The sequence below is a fragment of the Mycena indigotica genome (genome assembly GCF_014461135.1).
Source record: "Mycena indigotica strain 171206Taipei chromosome Unknown Mind.scaff0004, whole genome shotgun sequence".
Classification (NCBI taxonomy): Eukaryota; Fungi; Basidiomycota; class Agaricomycetes; order Agaricales; family Mycenaceae; genus Mycena; species Mycena indigotica.
The window spans coordinates 2,062,583-2,084,002 of record NW_023503003.1 but is presented as its reverse complement, the minus strand read 5'-3'; the positions used below and the strand labels follow the sequence as shown (position 1 = coordinate 2,084,002).

Below are 21,420 nucleotides of genomic sequence, written 5' to 3'. Positions count from 1 at the left end.
TGTAGCGTTAGCATTAGAAACTGTAGCTTCATTTTTTCCCCGTTGGATTATCTGTTACGACAAAACGGGAGTTGCATTGTGGATCCCTCCCATTTCATTCTCTGACGTCCAAAAACTTGTTCCAAAAAGCGTCGCATGGGCCATCCTGATGTCCCATTAGATGAATTTTTCAAGATGATGCAGGAAATACAATCTCACAATTGAATCACTTTCAACAGCCTCGACAAGATTGCTCAGATCGACGTTCCCATTGTACGCCAGTTTCGCCAGAGTTGTGGTTTGTTTACCAGGGACATACTTGGGCCACTTGGACGCTGGTGCTATCGCTGGGTTCTTGACGAAATTGCCGATCACCGTTTGCATCGTTTGGGACAGGGTTGCCTCCGCTGCGGTCGCAGTTGTGCGATTGAATGTTCCGAAAATTTCAGGTACTACTCGTCCGTCAGACAACTTCAAATAAAATATTGGTAGTGAGAGACGAACGCTCTGTGCTGTGCCAAGAACCAGCATTAGGGAATAATTGAAGGTCCGCAAAGACGGCGCCTAGTAAATGGTAAGTCGGAGAGATGACAAGCCAATAAACACAAGTACCATACGTATAACGGAAGACGGTCGTGCCCACGCCAACTGCCGCGCCACTCCACAGCTCAGCAGGACTGGTGAGAGGGTCAGGATCATTCCATCACAAAGATTAAACGCCACCCACCACAAGAACACCAAATCTTTGATGACCTCGGCGACAAGGCTCGAGGCATTGACACCAGGATATAGTGGTGTGATCTGGGCTGTCGTAAGAACGCCCGGGCCAAATTGAGCATTCAGGAAGGTGGTGAGGTCCGGGAACGGAAGCGCAAAAAGCGAGCCGTCGTTCTGGGTGTTGCCGATGATGAATGGCACGTTGGCTGTCAAGCCATTGCGGATGCGGGAGAGCGGGTCAGAAAAGACTGTGACGCTAGATGGGTGAGTTAGTTTGAGACAACTCAGTAGCAATGAAGGAGGAATCACTTGTCGACAATTGGCTCAAACGAAGCTCCGGTTGGACCATTGGTGTAGTTTCGGATCGCTGATGCAGGTACTTTCTTCAGACAAGCCAGGCGCGCTGGACCAGGTTGCTGCGAACATCCGACGGAGACAGAAAAATTGTTGAATGATGAAAACGATGGGATGGGCGATATACTGGTTTGTGCCCCAGAAAGTAGTATAGCTGCACGAAATGGTGCATGTCCCGGCGCGTGTCTTGCTAGCGCGGTGCTGACTGACTGGGAACCGGCAGATTGGCCCTGAAAAATTATCAGGCTCCAGTTACCTCAAATAAAAGTAGTGATACCATGATCGTCACTTGTGCGGGATCTCCGCCGAATTTTGCTATGTTTAACTGGACCCATTGCAGCGCCAATTCTGTGATTCGAGTTTAGGTACAAACACAATAAACAAGTAGTTTTTTTTTTACCTTGATCCAGGTATCCCAGATTGTTTCCGCCGAGTGGTATGTCGGGGGAGCCCGGGAAACCAAGTACATTCAAGCGGTAGTTGAAAGTGACCAAAATGATTTTTTGATTTTCCACGATGGACACTCCGTCGTAAGCTGGGAGAGAGGCGGTTCCGAATTGCAAAGCGCTTGGAACATTATCAGGTCCCGATGGACTAAATATTTTAGATGACGAACCCTCCATAGATCCAAACCAAGACGGGCAGCTTGCGACTAGATGGTGCAGGAGCCCAAACGTTCCTTGATTTCAGTGAGATTTGGCCCAGGAAGCTACGAAGAGAGCTAGTTACAGGAATAAACAGTCCTCAGACTCTGCGGGTGGATTTGCGGGGTTGTTGAACAGAAATTCGTCCAGGGCCGCGCTGGCAAAAGGAAATTGTTGCAAGCAGGAAGGACTCAAGACTGTTGTATTGTGGTCCGCGGTGGAGACAAACGGAACTGGTGGTTCCCAACGCAGAGAACTGACAGGGGGCTGGGCGAATCTCTAGATGAGCGTAAGTCCAAGATCATCGAGGTTGAAAGATAGAATGCACAATGCCCTTGAACGCCATAACTAAACCAAACTATTAAATCTGTCTCGTGTAGAGACGAGCATGAAGTCACCTCCACTGTCTTCAAGACCATGAAGGCGCCCAGAAGTAGTGCTGACAACCACTGGTGCCGCGGCTTGGCAAAGAGCAATCGACGCAATGAAAACGAGGGCCTCAAGCGTACGCATGACGGAGAATGAAAAACACTTCTTGCATTCGCCTTTTTAACCATTGTTCGCTTGCTGAACGGATGCAGTCCGGACGAGTGTGGGATGAGCCGGTGACCACCACAAAAAATAGCAGCATTCGCATGTCCAATATAGTCAATGACCATTTTCAGTCTTTATGGTAAGGCGAATAATATCGGGTAAAGCGGCTTGAGGATTGCTTGCATCTGAATTTCCATTGCTACTCAGAGTTGAGCGCAACGTTGAGCATAGACTTTGGTCAGAGATGAAGATGAACCTTCGGTCACGGTCACGCGTTACATCTCATTTGGTGTTCACATGGAAGTAGAAGCTGCACCAGTGTCGGAAACTCCGTTTTCTCGAGAAAAAGTGCGTTGGACGCGTGGAATATCCGCAAAGGCTGTACTTACGCCAACAGGCAGTACCATTTCTGGTTCGCACCTTCGTGAAAATCGGCAGCTTCCACCGCATCCAGCTCTTCGAAGAGGGCACTTTGCCGACGACCGACGAGCAGCAACTGTTCACTTGGTATGATCTAGCCCACCATAACCTGCTTTCAGCTTGCTGACCAACCAAATAGGAAAGATGCAACACTACGCGAAGTCTTGAGCACACTGCGCAATACCGCGCCTCACGTGGCTGAATATCGCCACCCACTCGCGCGATTCAGCTTCCGCACCGTCTACGTCGAGCAGGGCAGCAGGGGCCGCTTCGTGTCCAAAGACCTGGGGATGGTTTATTCGCGTGACATCCTTGGCGAGCCAGGCTCGCTGAACTCAACCGCGCCGCGACTGCTGGACGATTCGTGGGAGCCCCAACAACAGGAGGTGACAGACAAAGAGCGCGAAGAGCGGACCCTTGATGAGCTTCGTTTCGTCCCCGGCGACTTCCTCCTTATCGCAGTCCTCCTCCCGAAAAGCGTCAGTTTGCCCTCCGAAATAAACATTAAGGGTGCCGCGCCGTCATCTGCGAATGGCTGGCAAAATAGAAAGGGAGATTCTGGGTGGGGCCCGGGGTCGCAGCTTGCTGGAATTGCGAGAGGGCTGGGTGGGCATTGGAGAGGTGAATCAAATCCACCCCCACCTGGCCGTGGAAGAGGGAGGGGAACATCTCGCAGAGATTCTCCGCCTCCAAGAGGACAACCTTGGTCCCGTTCCCGCTCAAGATCGCCTCCAAGACGGCGAAGAGATTGAATTTTACAACAAAAGCTCTCGTTTGGTATTGTACTAATACATTCTTGTCCGTTTATACTCTTACATCCAAGAACTGATCCCACAAACTACATGCACCATCCTGAAATAATCAGTGTCAACATAAGCAAAAAAAACGATCAGCAACTGACAAGGGAATCGCTTTGAACAGATTGGACCACATTCGAGGTCTGAACATTGTTGCTGTACGCCAACTTGGCGAGCGTGTTTTTACCAGGGGCGTACTTGGCCCACTGGGGTGCCGGTGGGGTGGTGGGGTCCTTGACGAAGTTGGCGATGAGGGTCTGCATCGTTTGCGACAGCGTCACTTCGTTTGCCGCCGACGTGGTGCGATTATATGTCCCAAAGATTTCGCGGACTGTTGCCCAGTCAGAAGAAGATAGCAAGCTTCGATGCCTTACTTTCTGACGAGTGCCATGCTCCCGCATTTGCGAAGGGTTGATTGTCTGCGAAGACAGCGCCTAGAGGGCATTCAGGTCACGTGATGATGGGCTCCGAGACCACAATACCGTAGGTATATCGGTATGTGTTCGATACGCCTGCGCCGACGAGGGCAGCGCCCCAGAGGTTAGCGGGGCTAAAGATAAGGCTCAGCAACTATTTAGTGTCATAACAGACACCTACCATTGGAACACATAATCCCTATAAGACGCAGGGATGATTTGGGCGTCAGTCAACCCTGGATATAGCTTGCGGACTTGCGCTGCTGTGACTGTCGTGCCGAAACTCGCTTGGAGGTATGTGTTGAGATTGGTCACGCCAATAGTGAAGAGCGTTCCGTCGTCCTGCAGGTTTCCAATGACAACGGGCACGTTGGCGGTTTTCCCGGTGCGGATACGCTGCAGGGGATCGGAAAAGCCAACAACACTTCAACTTATTAGGAATAAACAACGACTTGATGTCAGAAAACCCACTTGTCGACTACCGGGCTGAAGGTGGCCTGTCCCGCCTGGCTGTTCGTATAGCTTCGGATTGTCGCCGTCGAAACCTTCCTGAGGCATGCGAGGCGTGTTGCTCCGGGAGTCCTGCCACACCCCACCGCAGAAGCAAACGCGTTGAAGTTATTGAATGATGGCGTGGGCGAGAAAGACACCTGTGCTCCAGAAAGCATAATTCCAGCACGGAAGGGCGCCGTGCCTGGTGCGTGTCTTACGATGGCCGTGCTTACAGACAAGCCCCCGGCAGATTCGCCCTATGTTGCTTAATGTTTGGATATTATTTAGTCATGGACGACATACCATGATGGTAACCTTGCTAGGATCCCCGCCAAAGGCAGCTATGTTGGATTGCACCCACTGGAACGCGAGTTCTTTGAAACTAGCTTGAGCAAATAAAGGAAGAAAGGGTTGAAGGGTTCACCTTGATCGAGATAGCCCAAATTATTGCCGGTAAGAGGCAAGTCGGGAGAGCTCGGGAAGCCGAAAACGTTGGTTCGATAGTTGAAAGACACCACAATAATGCCTTGGTTTGCAGCAATTGACGTGCCGTCGTATGCTGGAATCGAGCCCGTCCCAAACGCCAGAGCCCTGCATGATCACTGTGAACCACTAGAAGCATGTATTAATAGTTGACTCACCCCCCATAAATCCAGATCACAACAGGAAGCTTTTGTCCTTGCGGTGATGGCGCCCAGACATTACTGTGGTCTCATTCGTGAGTGTGCTATGAAAAGAAAGTGGCTCACAGGAATAAGCAATCTTCAGATTCTTTCGGTGGGTCATCCGGGTTGTTGAACAGCTTGATGTTGAGCGCCGCTACGGGAAACGGAAATTGTTGCACGCAGGAGGGCGGAAGGGTGGTCGCATTCTGAGGACTCGTTGATGTGAATGCAACTGGGGCGGTCCAACGAAGGTCTCCCGTTGGGGGCTGTCCGAAGCGCTGGAGTAGAAGGTGAACAAGGAAGGCCTACGGGAGCGTGTGGCTTACGATTCCCTTGAAAGACATCACTAAAAACGCACTATTAATTACCTTTGGACAACGAGGTAAGTTTCTGACTGACCTCCAGCATCGGACAAGCCCTGGATCTGTCCAGAGGTCGTTGAAACGACAACTGGTGTCGCCGCATAGCAGAGAGAGGCAAGTGTAGAGGCGTATAGAAGAGAAGAGGACCGCATCTTCATTTCAAAGCACTGGAGAACCAAAGCTGCGCCCATGAGTATTTAAACCGTCGGCCAGGGGTGGAGTTCGCCGTCGAGAAAGCGTCATCTGGTTTGCTGCTTATGCCCTATGCGGTCAGAAATCTATATTCAGACGCCGGTTCGCAGTGTTGCTGTTGGCCATAATTGGTTGGAGGTCAAGAGTTGAAGGTCACGGGTGCAGTACCACGGCATCTTTCAGACATCTTCACCCAGGTTTGCTCGGTAGCCTTGCGGGCTTACGATGGCGATCCCTCAAATCGACGCCAATATTTCCGCTATGATTCACATCTTGATATTATTTGACTGTTTAGAACCACCCCCTCGAGCACAAGACCCAAAAACCACCGCTCAAACAAATCGCTTCGTTGCTCCACGAACCTGCTCTAGCAAGTGTCATTTCACACATCAGTCAACGCTCTTCCGTTCGGAGCAAGAGTCAAAACTACACAAGACAGTCACTCCGCTTTGGACGAAGAGAAACACTTGGTCAATATCGTCGACTCAAATTGGGAAGAAAGCCCTCGCTCGAAGCTGTACGGGTACCTGGGCGTGCTATTGTTCACTTCCAATCGAAGCTATTGCCAGTGCGGTCATGCGATTCCCAAAGAACTTGACAATTGTCGCCCGCATCGATATCGCTCACGGAAACGCAGACCACTTGCCATTGATTAGATGTCCCGCCTATCTCGAAGCCATCTAAAGCACGCGATGGGACGAGCAAATGACTAGCGTTCCGAGCTGCTGTACTCCTCCATCGGGTCACCCAACACCGCACCATCAGTCCAACAACACGCAGTTGTTCTGGTTCCGACCCACAAGAACAAACGATTAAGCGCACTGATGACAATGAAGGTCTTAACTTGTTGTCGGCTCGACTCGGGCTTCCGCAATGAAGCCAGGGGGCATGACTCAATGTCGAAATGAACCTTGCAGTCAAGTACTATCTCACAGACCATGCAACACACTCTATTACCTTCAACCAGGCTACGACTACCAGACCAGAAATAAATCTACTAGTAGCATTACACTCCTCGCCCGCCACGTACAACTTCATTCATTCAATGGGAAGAAATCTTTCTTTTTGTACTACTACATTCATGCTCGTTTAAATTCTCACATCCAAGAACTGATCCCACAAAGTACACGGGCCGTCCTGGAGTGCGTGTCCATGTCAGTAGCAGGCCTGAAAGAGAACAATCCACTCACGAGGGAATCGCCTCGTACAGCGTCGACTACATTGGAGAGCCGTACTTTGCCGTCGTACGCCAATTTGGCCAGGATCGACGTCTTTTTACCGGCATCGTACTTGCCCCACCGTGGCGCGGGCGAAGTGAAGGGATCCTTGACAAAGTTGGCAATGACGGTCTGCATCGTCTTCGATAGCGTCACTTCGGTTGGGGTGGCCGTTGTGCGGTTGTAGGTGCCAAAAATTACGCGGACTGTTGTGTGAAGTCAGAACAACCAAAGAACAGCGATGTTTTACACCCACCCTCGGAAGAGTGCCATGCCCCAGCATTATCGAAGGGTTGGCCATATGGGAAAACGGCGCCTATTGAATAATCAGCCTCAGTGGTGGGGTTGGAGATAACTTCAACATACCATAGGAATACCGGTATACGTTCGATACACCTGCGGTCGCTAACGCAGCACCCCAGAGGTGAGGAGAACTGATGGTGAGGTTAGCAGTACTTTCGTGTCGCCGCCAACTAGACACTTGCCAAAGGAATACACGATCCCTATAAGTCGCCGGAATGATTTGAGCGTCAGTCAGCCCCGGATACAGTTTGCGAACTTGGTCTGCTGTGATCGTGGTGCCGTAATTCGCCTCGATATATGTGTCGAGATTGGTCTGGTTGATAGTGAAGAGTGTCCCGTCGTCCTGCATGTGGCCAAGGAGAACGGGAACGTTGGCGGTCTTCCCAGTGCGGATACGCTGCAGGGGATCGGAGAAGGTGACAACGCTGGGATGAATTAGGATCAAAGGAAGACTTGATATGAGGAAAAAACACACTTGTCGACTGTTGGCCTGAACAATGCTGCTCCAGCTTCGCTGTTTGTATAGTTTCGAACCGTTGCGGTTGGAACTTTCTTCAGGCAGGCGAGGCGTGCTGCTCCGGGTGTTGTGCCGCATCCAACCGCAGAGGCAAATGCATTGAACGAATCGAATGATGGAGTAGGAGACATCGATGCTTGGGCTCCAGAAAGCGAAATTCCAGCACGGAAGGGAGCCTTGCCCGGTGCATGTCGGATAATAGACGTGCTTACCGACAAGGCCCCAGCAGATTCGCCCTATGGTTGTTCAATATTCGCTCAATCTTATGTGGTAGACACAACACACCATGATAGTAACCTTACGAGGATCTCCTCCGAAGGCGGCAATGTTGGATTGCACCCACTGCATCGCGAGTTCTTCAAGACCAATGTGAGTAAAAAAGAGCGTTCTGCGTCTCCAATTCCTTACCTTGATCTAGATAGCCTAGATTGTTGCCAGTAAGAGGCAGATCAGGCGAGCCCGGGAAGCCAAAAACGTTAGTCCGATAGTTGAAAGACACGACGATAATGTCTTGATTCGCAGCAATCGACGTGCCGTCGTATCCCGGAATCGACCCGGTCCCAAAAGATAGAGACCTGCATTCATGGTGAGTGAGCGGAAGCCCAGAGACAATAGTGAACACACCCTCCATAGATCCACATGACAACAGGGAGCTTCTTTCCTCGCCGTGATGGCGCCCAGATATTACTGCAACGCCATTGGTCTTCTGTATGGCACGAGCGAAAAGGCCTCTCACAGGAATAAGCAGTCCTCTGATTCCTTCGGCGGATTCTCTGGGTTGTTGAAGAGCCTGATATTCATTGCGGCTCTAGCGTAGGAGAACTGTTGCACGCAGGAAGGCGGGAACGTGGACGCATCCTGGATGTGGTTTGACGTTGACTTGGCTGCAACTGGAGCGGTCCAACGAAGGTCTCCAGTTGGAGGTTTCCCGAAGCGCTGGAGTGGAAGGTGAACGAGTGAGACCTACAAAAACGCGTCACTTACAATTCCCTTGAAGGAGATCACTAAAAAAAATTAGCGTTTTTGAGGTGTGCAAGTTTCCGACTGACCTCCGCCATCGGAAACGCCCTGGTATCGTCCAGAAGTCGTTGAAATGACGACTGGTGCCGTCGCATAGCAGACAGAGGCGAGCGCAGCGGCGAGAAGAGAAGAGGATAGCAGCATCTTCATTCCACCGGAAAATCGAAGCTGGTGCCCTCAAGTATTTAAACCATCGGGCCAGGGGTGGAGTTTGCCGTCCAGCAAGCGTGTTTCGCTGTTTACGCGCTGCGTAGCCGAGAATCTATATTCAGCACAGGGTCGTGTTAGTCATACTCGGTTACGAGGGCGGTCACGGGTGCATGACCTTCCAAACATCTTTGTCGGCTTACACGCATGTCGATCCCTCGAATCTCCTCAGGTTCGCATTTTGATTTTATCGAGTGTTTCGTCGAGCACAAGACACAAAAACTTGAAAAAATTCGAAAAAGTACCGTTTGAACATATCGCTTCGTCGCTCCATGAGCCCGTTCCTCGCAATCGTCGCATCATAGATCAGTCAACACTCTTCCGTTCGGAGCAAAAATCATGACTCACAAGCGAGTTGCTTCCAACCAAGTAAACTACTTGGTAAAACACACACACATTGATGCGGCCCCAGAGTTGCACAGGTACCTGGGGTAAGGTTATTCCCCAATCTTCCCCAGTCTGGCTGCTTGCTGGGATCATGATAATGCGATCCTTGCCCTTGCCGAACTTCACAATTGTTACTTCCACCGAGTCTGCCGCCATTGCCAACGCTTGATTAGATGTCCCGCCTATTACGAAACCATCTCAACCATGCGATGGGGCGACCAAGTGACTAGCGCCGCGAGCTGCTCTACCCCTGCATCGGGTGGTGGCTCAGATAGCATCGGCCTGGTCCGAGAAGGACAAAGGTTGATCCCCATGTTACATAACGATAAAGTGGTGAGACGGGCTCGGGCTTCCGCAACGAGGCCAAGAAACTGCCAGGCTGGATGGAATCGCGAACCTGATGATGGCACAATGGTGTCGAAATTGTTGGTCAACTTCAGGAAGATGTGAGTTGTATGGGCCTCGCAAGTCTTGCAAGTCTGTGTGAATGAGCTAGGCTATACGAAAAACAAGAAGATGAACTGTAAATCAAGCGCCGACACTCCCGACCAAGCCGTTCGCATACTGGAACTCCCCGGAGTTTTCATGCTTTCGTCAGTAGGTTAGCGCGAGCCGCGTAAAAGATTCACCAGCAACGCACCTCCCACATATCAATCGCGACTTGACAGCTTTGCCGCACTACCAGCGGTGCATCGTCCCGCGCCATCCATTCCTTCAGATATGGCAGAACCTCTGGAGTCCCAATACCACCGAGGGCCTCTGCTGCCTCGTGACGCACCATGTCCGATTCCCCCGAATTCTGGAGGACGCGGAGAAGCGCGGGGACGGAGTGTGTGGAGAGAAGCTGCCCGAATACGAATGCGATCTCGTGTCTGGATTCGGTTGATCGCCAATCTGATAAGGACAACGGGGGCAGCTTACTTGAAAAGGGCGCTATCATCAGAGAAACCAGATGCAAGCGCCTCGACAGCAGTAGGCGTTCCGATGTTTCGCAGACCAAACATTGCCCGATATCGCTCAAAGAGGGGAAGTTGAGTGTCTAGTAATTTTTGTTTTAGAACGGCGATGTTTTCGTCAGAGACAGCCTCAGGCTTTGGCGCTCCCACCAAGAGCCCCGAAGATGGTGGAGCAGGGTCAATGGAGGTGTAGAGACTACACAATAAAACGGTCAGTTGAGGAGCAACAACAAAAGAGGGGGAAAACGGCGCACGGGATATGTTCCTCGTCTGATATTGTTTCTGAATGTTGTTTGCCCTCTGCAGAGCCATCCCATTCGATTTTGGCAATTGCGATCTCGCAGGTCTCTCGCACAGAGCGATTTTCATCGTCAAGAAATTCTTTCAAGATCGGAAGCGAAGTCGACGCTGAGATGGCCCCCATTGCTTCTGCAGCCTGGAAGCTCACCCAGATAAGCAGGAATAACAGGCTAAACAAAGTATTCGTACCTCATGTCGCACCATCGGGTCCTCAGATGTGTCTCGAAGCACCCGCTCGAGCGTCGGTAAGGCAGAGGGTCGCTTCATCTGTCCAAGACAGTAAGCTAGCTCATGCTTGAGCAGCGCAGAAGGGTCGTCAAATCCTGGTGAAGCTTGGTTATATATCCATCTTTTCGTTGGCGCGACAAACCAGCTGAGATCACCCGAACAGCATCGTCTGACTTGAGCGATTTGAGAGTAAACAGCGCGCGAAATCGGTTGTGCAGGAGGACATCGCCGTTCTTGTTCAAGAGCGACTCTTCGAGTGCGGTCAAGTCAGAGTCGGTGATCTGGAAGGCCATAAGCGACGTGATCTTATTTTTTTTGTTCGCACTTGACCACCATGCCCCGATCGAAACGCTCAAAACTTGGTATCCTCGTCGTTACAATGCTATTCGACGTCGCTTAACGCCCCTAGTCTCCCTGACAAAGGTCGAGAAAAAAAACGAAGGAGCACAAGGGGGCTTTGATGAAGGAAGTGCGTAAACAGCATGCATTTCTTTCCCCGTCTAACACGTTCTAGCTCCAAGAAAACTCTGAAAAATGGAAGTACTGCTGGCTATTCCAAGTTGGGTCTATGCGCAATACACATCTCAAAACTGTCCGCAAGCTATGGAAAGAGTATGTTCATCCATCGCCGACCTCCAACAACTCCTTAGCATCTGCAGTACTGCGCGGATATTCTTTGGTCGGAGTGCGGTAATGGCTAAAGCTCTCGGGGCCACGCCAGAAGAGGAGCATCGCATGGGCATCAGCAAGCTCGCGAAAGTGCGTCTGCACATTATTTTTGCTTACCTCAACTGATACTTAGTTTTATTTTAGCAAATACAAGGCCAAGTGGGCCTTTTCTTCACAGACTCCGAGCCAGACGAGGTCATTGAGTGGTTTGCCGACTTCCAGCAACCTGACTTTGCGCGTGCCGGGAATGTCGCTGTGAAAACAGTCGTTTTACCCGCCGGCCCCGTCATGCGAACATACTCCGATCCCCCAGAACCCTTCCCCCATAACGAAGAGCCCCAATTGCGGAAACTGGGGCTATCAACATATATGAACAAGGGTGTGCCCTCCCTCCACAACCCCCACACGCTATGCGAAAAGGGCAAGAAGCTCACGAGTGAGCAAGCCCAGCTGCTGAAACTCATCGGCGAAAAAATGGTCACCTTCAGGGTGTCGCTCACATGCAGGTGGGAGGCTGCGACTGGCGACGTCGTCCAGATTGAAGGTCAACCATTACCTGATAATTCTGGCGAAGCTGAGGTGTCAGACGATGACGAGATGGATGAGTAGACTGGATTGTATCTCTTGTACTTATTCAACTGCATATCACAGATTATGGACTTGCTTGATCGTCTGCCAGCTGTGGCCTGGCCAAAGTTTGTTGGCGCTTCCCGCTGCGGCATCTCCCGTTCCCTCTGTCTTGCTCACTGCATCCCAACCCGTGCTTCCAGCGCCAGATTGAAAGGCTATTGAGAGGCCCGTTTTGAGCTCGCTGAGCTCACCGGGCATTTTATCGACCCGCTCAATGGTCGTGTTGAACAAGGCCGCAATCTCGCTTGCTCTCTTCCGGTCACCCTCGATCCGCAAGATCTTGTCCTCCAACTCGGCCGGAGGCAGCGTGGTGAGAACATGCACGACAAAGCCTAGTCAATTCGTGTCAGAGTCGCGCAAGATGGTGGAATGGGACATATAATTACCGGTGATATCAGGAACGGCGGTGTAGCTTGCTGCAACGTCGCCTTCCCCGACAACGCTGATCTTCTTGTTCTCGGTGTAGGTAAACAGCCAGGGGATGTACTCGACGAAACCGCCAACCTGTTATTGACGGTGAGTGAGGAAAAATAACATTGGCAAGACATACAAAGACTCGGAGAGAGGGAATCCCGCTCTTCTTCACATATGCCGCGACATCATTCTTCTCACCAAGAAGGCCCTCTGTCTCGCCCTCTGTCGGCATCCCATACTCAGAGGGCACAAATAGCTTCACACCAGCCGCCTTGGCTGCGTCGATGAGGGGGTATTGCGCCTTGTTTGCCGTAGTTGTCAATGTCGCGAGAACGACATCGACCTTGTGCTTCTTGAATACCGCCACAACTGCGTCAACATCGGCGGTATCGACGACTTCAGACTTTGCGCCTGCTGGAAGCTTCTCTGGATTCTTGGATCCCGGGCGAGAGAGCACAACTATTGGTACATTCTTCGCTGCGAGACCAGCGACGATGCCAGAGCCAACAGTGCCGGCGCCAACGAGAGCGAAAGAGGTGTATGACATGATGCTGGAAAAGGATAGAAGCTATAGTTCCCAGATCAGCGGAGCGCATTCCATTCTTTATAATTTCTCGCGTTTTCATCACATAGGGGGAGTACCTTCCAAATAAAGACTATCCCCCTGTTGATGTGCTGATTCAGATGAGGGAGATTATCAAGCCTGTTGTCCATTTAGCCTTGATTTAGCCGGTGGTTTGTCGCGTAAGGCATCGGGGTACGCCTCGCCCAGTGACCGCCCATAGCTACGTGCCTGAGTAAGCCAGCGCCGCTCGGTCAGCGTGCTCGCTAAGCGCACTCGTTGTTGCCACAGAGACCAGGTCGAGCTGGCTTGATATCACCCGGAGCGAAAAATTAAACTACGTGGCGGCCACCATTTGCACATCTCTTCACCCGGAGGATTCCAAAGATATTCTTTGGTCGGAGTGCGGTAATGGCTAAAGCTCTCGGGGCCACGCCAGAAGAGGAGCATCGCATGGGCATCAGCAAGCTCGCGAAAGTGCGTCTGCATATTATTTTTGCTTACCTCAACTGATACTTAGTTTTATTTTAGCAAATACAAGGCCAAGTGGGCCTTTTCTTCACAGACTCCAAGCCAGACGAGGTCATTGAGTGGTTTGCCGACTTCCAGCAACCTGACTTTGCGCGTGCCGGGAATGTCGCTGTGAAAACAGTCGTTTTACCCGCCGGCCCCGTCATGCAAACATACTCCGATCCCCCAGAACCCTTCCCCCATAACGAAGAGCCTCAGCTGCGGAAACTGGGGCTATCAACATAAGTATATGAACAAGCCCACACGCTATGCGAAAAGGGCAAGAAGCTGATTCTGAAGCTCACGAGTGAGCAAGCCCAGCTGCTGAAACTCATCGGCGAAAAAATGGTCACCTTCAGGGTGTCGCTCACATGCAGGTGGGAGGCTGCGACCGGCGACGTCGTCCAGATTGAAGGTCAACCATTACCTGATAACTCTGGCGATGCTGAGGAGTCAGACGACGAGATGGATGAGTAGACTGGATTGTATTTCTTGTACTTATTCAACTGCATTTTTTCACAGATTATGGACTTGCTTGATTGTCTGCCAGCTGTGCCCTGGCCAAAGTTTATTGGCGCTTCCCGCTGCGGCATCTCCCGTCCCCTCTGTCTTGTTCACTGCATCCCAACCCGTGCTTCCAGCGCCAGATGAAAAGGCTATTGAGAGGCCCGTCCTGAGCTCGCTGAGCTCACCAGGCATTTTATCGACCCGCTCAATGGTCGTGTTGAGCAAGGCCGCAATCTCGCTTGGTCTCTTCCGGTCACCCTCGATGCGGAAGATCTTGTCCTCCAGCTCTGCCGGAGGCAGCGTGGTGAGAACATGCACGACAAAGCCTGGTCAATTCGCGTCAGAGTCGCGCAAGATAGGACATATAATTACCGATGACATCGGCAACGGCGTTGTAGCTTGCTGCGACGTCGCCTTCCCCGACAACGTTGATCTTCTTGTTCTCGGTGTAGGTAAACAGCCAGGGGATGTACTCGACGAAACCGCCAGCCTGTTATTGGCGGTGAGTGAGGGAAATAATATTGGCAGGACATACGAAGACTCGGAGAGAGGGAATCCCGCTCTTCTTCGCATACGCCGCGACATCATTCTTTTCACCAAGAATGCCCTCTGTCTGGCCCTCGGTCGGCATCCCATACTCAGAGGGCACAAATAGCTTCACGCCAGCCGCCTTGGCTGCGTCGATGAGGGGGTATTGCGCCTTGTTTGCTGTAGTTGTCAATGTTGCGAGAACGACATCGACCTTGTGCTTCTTGAATATCGCCGCAACCGCGTCAGTATCAGTGGTGTCTACGACTTCAGACTTTGCGCCTGCTGGAAGTTCTTCTAGATTCTTGGATCCCGGGCGAGAGAGCACAACTATTGGTACATTCTTCGCTGCGAGGCCAGCGACGATGCCATAGCCAACGGTGCCGGCGCCAACGAGAGCGAAAGAGGTGTAGGACATGATGCTGGAAAAGGATAGAAGCGATAGTTCCCAGATCAGCGGAGCGCATTCCATTCTTTATAATTTCTCGCGTTTTCATCACATAGGGGGAGTACCTTCCAAATAAAGACTATCCCCCTGTTGATGTGCTGATTCAGATGAGGGAGATTATCAAGCCTGTTGTCCATTTAGCCTTGATTTTTGTCGCGTAAGGTATCAGGGTACGCCTCGCCCAGTGACCACCCATAGCTACGCGCGCTGCGAGTACCTGGGTAAGCCGGCGCCATTCGGTCAGCGTGCTAGCTAAGCGCACTCACTCGGTGTTGCAGAGACCAGTCGGGCTACCCGAGATTGAACTGCCAGTGTGTGACAGCCAACATATCACCAGTTGCCCTTTAGCCTTGATTTAGCCAGTGGTTTGTCGCGGAAGGCATCAGGGTACGCCTCGCCCAGTGACCGCCCATAGCTACGCGCGCTGCGAATACCTGAGTAAGCCGGCGCCATTCGGTCAGCGTGCTAGCTAAGCGCACTCACTCGGTGTTGCAGAGACCAGGTCGGGCTGTTGATATCACCCGAGATTGAACCGTGTGACAGCCAACATATCACCAGTTCAACACATCTCTCCAGCCAGCCAGTAGCAGTCTCTCTGAGAGTCTCTCATCTCCTATTGTTGTCCATACTATTCGCCACAAAGCTGACTCAGACCAAAGTCACATATACCTTCTCCAACACCCCAGTTGTCGGTCTTTCCAGGAGAATAAGGTACAGAGTTGGGTTCACATCTAGTATTACAAGCTTATAAATCATACTATACTATACTTATGTTCATTTCAAGGCGGCCCCCTCGTCACCGCTGGCAAAGAGAAATCGGAATAACGATAGCTGGAAAAGAAGTCGCTGCCGCATGTACAGAGAAAGGGAAAGAAGAAGAAAATGTGAGGGGGTCGTCAAGTCGCAACGCTCGCAAACACGGTCAGTGCCTCCACCAATTTTCCATTTTCGAGCTTCCACCGCGCGTCAGTGGCTTTGCCGCCCGTGGCAACCGTCTCTGCCGTCTCAAACTCGTTCAAGCGACGAATAAGCTTTTCATCGCCTGTGACGGCGAGCACGAGATCGAGGTCACCGTTGGCGATACCGTCATCATCGGCGCTGGGGGACATCCACCCTCCGCGTTGCAAGGCTGTGGCAGCAGGTCCGCCAGGATGTAAGATGGCGCCGACAGCAGTTGATCGGGAGACATTGTTGGGGAGCACCAAGAAGCTATTATCGCCAGGAATGATACGCAGTCCGTATCGTTCACCCAGACTAGTAGATAGATGGTCAATATCCAGAGAAATGATAGAAAGAATCATTTTGTTACCTGTCGAAGATGTGGTTTTGCGCCTCCGCTGCTTGACGCAAAGCCCAATGGCGGTCACCACAGTCCTTCATAGTTTCCCCGGTCCAGAAGCGCCAGACGATAGAAGCATCGCGTTCCTCCACGAAAGACCCGGGTGTTCGCTCCGTGAACTAAACTGAAAGTGAGTAAAGTTTCTCTCAAAAAGAGGACGTGACATACGTAGTTCAATATCTCAGCGCAAGCACTCTTCCAAGTAAGATTGAAGTTCGCAACCATGCTGATCCACCCTCCAGGCACAGACGCTGCCGTGTTTACAGGTATCAAATCTGACCCCGAACGACGCATGCCGTGGCCATTGACACCATAGCCGGACGAAGAACGGGACATTGGCGTCCTGGGGCGGATGAAGCAGCCATTCTCAGCTACAATGCCGATAAGAGGAACCTCCTTTGCGATCCGGCTTAGGACCCCTGTAATAGGAAGCCCGCTCAATAACCACACATTGTTCCGTCGATCCGCTGCAAATTTTCGGAGGAGGTCAATGGCGCGCTCGAGCCCTGCATCCGGTGTTTCGGGCGGGACACCTGGCTTGGGCCGAGTCCAGAGGGTGCCTTCGAAATCGAGAAGCAGTAAACGTTTCGCAGAGTGCTTGTAACGGGGTAGAACACTACTCATATCGAGCGTTGGCGCCGCTTGTTGGGTCTGTAGATGCTGCTCCGTATGGGCCCGGAGGCATCGAGACAGGAAGGTTGTCACAAACGCCTGTCCAGTCTGCGTCGTCACATGACTGTGTAGGTCCTCCCATCGCGAGAGCGCCTCATCGTCACTCATGGTAAGGGCTTGGTGAATAGCTTCAGCAGTCCCGCGAGTATCCCAAGGGTTGATGGCGATGCAGGAGCGGAATCCACTGTAGCTGTAAGAGCCAGTGAACTCACTCAGGATCAGTGGTCGATGGCGGCCTTCTTGGCACTCTACAAACTCGTGGGTTCGAAGAGCCATGCCCTCCCGCAAACTAGTCACGAGGAATGCATCCGCAACAGTGAGCAGCGCAAGATACTGACTGAAAGTCAGATCCTGGGTCGGAAGAAAGACGACAGGCTGCCAAGTAAGCGTTGAGAACCGTGAGTTGATATGAGTGACAATATCGGCAATGTTCCCCGCCAAGTCGGTCAAAGTCGTTTGGAGCGCGACTTGGATGAGAACGATCTTGTTCTGGAATTCGGGGTACTTTTCGAGGAAAGCTTGGAAAGCCAACAGTTTGTGGCGCACGCCTTGAATTTCGTCAAGCTTGTCTCGGCCAACAACGATTTTCATTCCAGCATAGCGCTGTTTGAGGACTTGAACCCATTCGGCAACATCTGGGTCGCGTCTGTATATATAAGGATAACGCGGCTGATAAAATGAAAGGGATGTACCTCTTTTCCTGCAACTGCTGCACATCAATTCCCATCGGGAAGACACCAACATCGACGAAACGCGACCGGCGATTTTCTCCTTGGCCTTCGACCAGCTGAATTCCCCGTGGCAACGCCTCATAGGACATGATCCGGCTGACGGTTTGCCGGAAATGGCGAGCATAGTTGGCGGTTTGGAAGCCAACTAGATCCGCAGCGAGTAACCCACTAAGGAGCTGGCGCCGAACCGAAAGACAACGGAATATCTCTGAGGATGGGAAGGCGACATGCATGAAAAAAGCCGACGGGAGCATGAGAGGGAATTTTTGGTGATGCGCGGAGCATTGCGGGAAGGAGCATAAGGTGATAGTCGTTGACCCATACTGATAATTGGCCATGAGACTAGGAAAAGAGGAGGAGAAGAAAAACGCACTGATGTCACCGTCTTGGTAGTTGGCTGCAATGACGTCGGCGAAACGTTGATTGACAGCGACGTATTGCTTGAACGACGCGGACTCGTAGAACATTTTTGTCTTGGGCGCGTCTGGAATGGCGTAATGGAGGCTGGGCCAGAGAACTTGGTGGCAAAACTCGTCGTATGCGCTCTCAAATTCAGCGTCAGGTATCCAGACTGGCACTGACCCGTATTCGACAAGCAATCGGCGGTCGACTGCTTGACGAAGGGGCTCGGAGAAAGAATCGGTATGAGTGCCGAGAGCGCCAACCCAGAGCTTTTTCTTGAGCTTGTCACCCATGCTAACGACCGCGTTATGGAGGCCGCCGTTACAGTGGGCGTTATGCTCGACATGCCATTCATCTCGTACACCCCGTTCTGACTCTGGTCGACGGGAGGAGGAGCGGGAGGTGGGTTTGCGACTGAGACGGAGACGGCTTTCGCTATGGGTGGTCTGGTATTTGCGCGCATTGAACGGATTTATATTCTCTTGGCGAGGGGAGGCAACTGGTGTGGGGTTTCGCGTCTTCACATTAACGAGGTCGTCCACAATACTCCGAGCTGGTGGATTGCTTCCGAGTCGACGGGGCTCTGCCTTAGCCACGATTTCGACCCGTTTAAGGACATCTGGCACGGTGAATGGCGGGGTCCGAGTAGTGTCTGGTGTTGGAATGGGCGAATCCGTGGCAATAACAACCGTGTCGGGCAGAAACAAGGACGCGACGATGACACGGTGGTTTTTAAACGCATTCATCGTGTAGGGGAGGGGAGGGAAGGGCGTTACAGAAAGCGGGAAGGGTGCCAACCCATACTTTTAATGTCGTCACAAGTGAGGAATAGGTCCGTTACAGTTCGCGTTACGATCTTCATCCGCAAAATCATCAGCTTTTTTCCCCACCGACGCTGCTTTAGGCTCTACGCACGTTTGTATCAATCTAAGTTAGCTAAAACCTCGCGGTTTCAACAGCAGGAAGCGCGATGGTGATACTCGTCGTTCCGGTTCCTTCCGCGATTGGACCAGCAAAAGCGGAATTCATAGATTGTGGGTACACTGCCGAAGAAACTCCATCTTATAACCCCACAGACAGTGTGAATTCAACCCATAAACACGATGTGCTTGAGGGCTTCGATGAAGCTCAAATGAAGCTTGGCTTTCTTTCTTCGCTTAGTTTTGGCGGAACTCGGCTATTATGGACTTGAAATCACGTGGCTATCGTGTTGCTCTGATAATCAGCAGCAGAAAAAGCTACTTATCTATCCCATTGACAATAATTGTTTAGTACTGCAGACGAGCAGCATTTGCTCCACAAGCGAGTATTTGAGGGCACCAAACAGACCGAACATCTTCTACAGTTCAATTGTTTCAATGTTTGTCGCAAATGTGAACCGTGTATTTGATGTCCTACCTACAACACAAAACCGTCTACATGGCACTATCGTACAAATCCAGCAGAAAAGTCCATACTCATCGAAAGTAACTTACTCAGACAAAAAAAATTCATTTAGATGCCAGAGGGCAGGAAGAAGAACTGCATAATCGTGTCAGCGCATATGCGATTCAACCAGGACAAAAGCTCTTACCACTGGCGATGCATTCGGTGCATTACCAATAACAGCGCCTGGGTTGCCAGTAATGTACAGGGTGTTGCTGTCAGGGTCGAACAAGAGGGCAATTGGGGGCCGCGAGTTATCAGGATTGACCCAAGTCGGGGCCAAGTTCCCAGACACAGTGTCATACGCCCAGATCGCGGACTCATACGCAGAGTTCGGGATGGAAGTAGAGCCCCCGAATTGCGGTGGGTCTCCGGGGTTGGCTGATTGGACGTTAGTTTGCGGAACCAGAGGTAACACAGAAAATCGACGCACTCGCAACAGAATCGCCCAAAATCGCGGAGTTGGTGGTGGTGATATCAAGTACGAGGGTGGGGCTAGTGAGAAGACCGGCAAGATATTGGTTGGCGGGAGACACCAACTGAAGCGGCTTTAGCTATAGGAAGATATGACAAGGGAAGATACGTACAGCATCTTGCAGCAAGAGCCCGGAGTTGGCACCTTCGGTGACGGTAGTCATAAATACGCTGGCGCCGGTGAGACTAGGTACAACAGTATACCGATCTCTGCGAAGGATGATCAGCGTCGTCAGTTGATTGAACTGAAAATACTTGCCCAGTTCCGCTGATGCCCAGGTATCCAATTTGGGTGTTTGTCAGGTCAAATACTTGAATGTTGTCTGCCACCCTGATAAAACATGAGAAAGATTGACAGGAATGAATAAATGGCACGACATACATGAAGGTTGGGGGTGGCGAAGGCGATGGGCTGGGTGCGGCCGAGGATGAAGAGACCGAAGAAGCCGAATCGGAGGCAGACGACGCTGATGCTGAAGAGGCCGAGGCCGAAGCCGAGATGGATGCCGAGGATGCCGAAGCGGAGGAAGCTGATCCGCTGGATGACGCCGACAAAGAAAGTGATGGCAACGATATCGAGGGCAAAGAAATCGAAGGCGAAATCGAAAGGGAAATCGAGCCAGAGGCCGAGGGGGAGACAGAGACAGAGGCCGATACAGAGGGGGAAACCGAGACAGATGGCGAGACCGAGACGGAGGGTGACACCGAAATGGAGCCGCTGACCGAAGGAGAAATGGAGCCAGAGGGGACAACAGAACTGGATGGTGCAACCGAACCAGACGGGCTAACTGAGCCAGAAGGAGAAACCGAACCGGACGGGGAAACCGAACCAGACGGCGCAATGCTGGACGAGGAGGGGAGGAGGGAGGCAGGAATCCGGTAGGCCGCGTGATGGACGAACTGGATTGCGCAGGTAGCGAGGAGCTGGGTGGCGCTGGCAGCGAGGAGCTAGATGGAACTGGTGGTGGTGACGAGCTGGGTGGGGCCTGGGCAGAACTGGGGAACGGTGGTGGGGGTTCAACGAATTCAAATGACAAATCGGCTGCGAGGGACCAATGAGATCGACACAAGAAAAATAAGAGAGAAAAAACGCACGACACGCTCCGTTAGCTGCTTGCTGGCAGGTTGCAACAGGGTCACAACCCTGGCGAGTAGAGACACAGCCCGAGCCAGAGGCACGTCCAGAGAAGGGAGTGGAGCCACCACACTGAACAACGAACGCATTATTGTTCGTTTGCGTCGTCGTCCAGCCACAGCAGGCACCACAGACTCCCCTCATTCCAGTCTGGCCTGCGAAGCGTCCCGAAGGTGCGCCATAGCAGAAGTTTTGACCAGGACCTGACAAGTTGGGTTATTATAGTTCAGGACAAGGAAAGGATGTATTTACGTGGCTGGTAACCGC

At 51.8% G+C, this 21,420-nt stretch overlaps 10 protein-coding genes across 10 annotated transcripts; 3 read left to right on the top strand and 7 right to left on the bottom strand.

The window, feature by feature from the left end:
* Positions 1-94: 94 nt before the first annotated feature.
* MIND_00443800 (Carboxylic ester hydrolase) lies at positions 95-2,207 on the bottom strand (the record flags this gene model as incomplete). Its single annotated transcript, XM_037361252.1, has 12 exons — positions 95-145; positions 199-431; positions 484-543; positions 592-656; positions 707-952; positions 1,006-1,280; positions 1,328-1,398; positions 1,451-1,617; positions 1,667-1,729; positions 1,780-1,973; positions 2,023-2,042; positions 2,093-2,207. 12 exons carry the CDS (start codon positions 2,205-2,207, stop codon positions 95-97), a joined length of 1,560 nt encoding a protein of 519 aa, XP_037221544.1.
* Positions 2,208-2,513: 306 nt separating this feature from the next.
* MIND_00443700 (uncharacterized protein) lies at positions 2,514-3,400 on the top strand (the record flags this gene model as incomplete). The annotated part of the gene is made up of 3 exons (XM_037361251.1): positions 2,514-2,576; positions 2,626-2,735; positions 2,788-3,400. The coding sequence occupies exons 1-3, from the start codon at positions 2,526-2,528 to the stop codon at positions 3,398-3,400; spliced, it is 774 nt and encodes a 257-aa protein (XP_037221543.1). The 5' UTR covers positions 2,514-2,525.
* Positions 3,401-3,452: 52 nt separating this feature from the next.
* Positions 3,453-5,571, bottom strand: MIND_00443600 (Carboxylic ester hydrolase; the record flags this gene model as incomplete). Its single annotated transcript, XM_037361250.1, has 12 exons — positions 3,453-3,500; positions 3,550-3,776; positions 3,820-3,879; positions 3,928-3,995; positions 4,043-4,285; positions 4,333-4,610; positions 4,657-4,727; positions 4,778-4,944; positions 4,995-5,057; positions 5,103-5,296; positions 5,345-5,364; positions 5,418-5,571. The coding sequence occupies 12 exons, from the start codon at positions 5,569-5,571 to the stop codon at positions 3,453-3,455; spliced, it is 1,593 nt and encodes a 530-aa protein (XP_037221542.1).
* A 1,090-nt stretch (positions 5,572-6,661) lies between these two features.
* MIND_00443500 (Carboxylic ester hydrolase) lies at positions 6,662-8,779 on the bottom strand (the record flags this gene model as incomplete). Its single annotated transcript, XM_037361249.1, has 11 exons — positions 6,662-6,709; positions 6,763-6,995; positions 7,046-7,105; positions 7,156-7,517; positions 7,568-7,845; positions 7,895-7,965; positions 8,018-8,184; positions 8,234-8,296; positions 8,346-8,545; positions 8,594-8,613; positions 8,659-8,779. 11 exons carry the CDS (start codon positions 8,777-8,779, stop codon positions 6,662-6,664), a joined length of 1,623 nt encoding a protein of 540 aa, XP_037221541.1.
* A 972-nt stretch (positions 8,780-9,751) lies between these two features.
* Positions 9,752-11,000, bottom strand: MIND_00443400 (Deoxyhypusine hydroxylase; the record flags this gene model as incomplete). Its single annotated transcript, XM_037361248.1, has 6 exons — positions 9,752-9,811; positions 9,864-10,095; positions 10,145-10,375; positions 10,434-10,615; positions 10,669-10,802; positions 10,850-11,000. The coding sequence occupies 6 exons, from the start codon at positions 10,998-11,000 to the stop codon at positions 9,752-9,754; spliced, it is 990 nt and encodes a 329-aa protein (XP_037221540.1).
* Positions 11,001-11,041: 41 nt separating this feature from the next.
* MIND_00443300 (Ribosome assembly factor mrt4) lies at positions 11,042-11,985 on the top strand (the record flags this gene model as incomplete). Its single annotated transcript, XM_037361247.1, has 5 exons — positions 11,042-11,069; positions 11,117-11,180; positions 11,222-11,323; positions 11,367-11,466; positions 11,521-11,985. The coding sequence occupies 5 exons, from the start codon at positions 11,042-11,044 to the stop codon at positions 11,983-11,985; spliced, it is 759 nt and encodes a 252-aa protein (XP_037221539.1).
* Positions 11,986-12,021: 36 nt separating this feature from the next.
* On the bottom strand, positions 12,022-12,967 carry MIND_00443200 (NmrA domain-containing protein; the record flags this gene model as incomplete). Its single annotated transcript, XM_037361246.1, has 3 exons — positions 12,022-12,338; positions 12,393-12,510; positions 12,557-12,967. 3 exons carry the CDS (start codon positions 12,965-12,967, stop codon positions 12,022-12,024), a joined length of 846 nt encoding a protein of 281 aa, XP_037221538.1.
* Positions 12,968-13,393: 426 nt separating this feature from the next.
* On the top strand, positions 13,394-13,969 carry MIND_00443100 (Ribosome assembly factor mrt4; the record flags this gene model as incomplete). Its single annotated transcript, XM_037361245.1, has 3 exons — positions 13,394-13,459; positions 13,514-13,624; positions 13,772-13,969. 3 exons carry the CDS (start codon positions 13,394-13,396, stop codon positions 13,967-13,969), a joined length of 375 nt encoding a protein of 124 aa, XP_037221537.1.
* A 39-nt stretch (positions 13,970-14,008) lies between these two features.
* On the bottom strand, positions 14,009-14,945 carry MIND_00443000 (NmrA domain-containing protein; the record flags this gene model as incomplete). Its single annotated transcript, XM_037361244.1, has 3 exons — positions 14,009-14,325; positions 14,372-14,489; positions 14,535-14,945. The coding sequence occupies 3 exons, from the start codon at positions 14,943-14,945 to the stop codon at positions 14,009-14,011; spliced, it is 846 nt and encodes a 281-aa protein (XP_037221536.1).
* A 926-nt stretch (positions 14,946-15,871) lies between these two features.
* Positions 15,872-18,865, bottom strand: MIND_00442900 (Alpha,alpha-trehalose-phosphate synthase; the record flags this gene model as incomplete). The annotated part of the gene is made up of 4 exons (XM_037361243.1): positions 15,872-16,229; positions 16,285-16,433; positions 16,483-17,632; positions 17,679-18,865. The coding sequence occupies 4 exons, from the start codon at positions 18,863-18,865 to the stop codon at positions 15,872-15,874; spliced, it is 2,844 nt and encodes a 947-aa protein (XP_037221535.1).
* Positions 18,866-21,420: the final 2,555 nt, after the last annotated feature.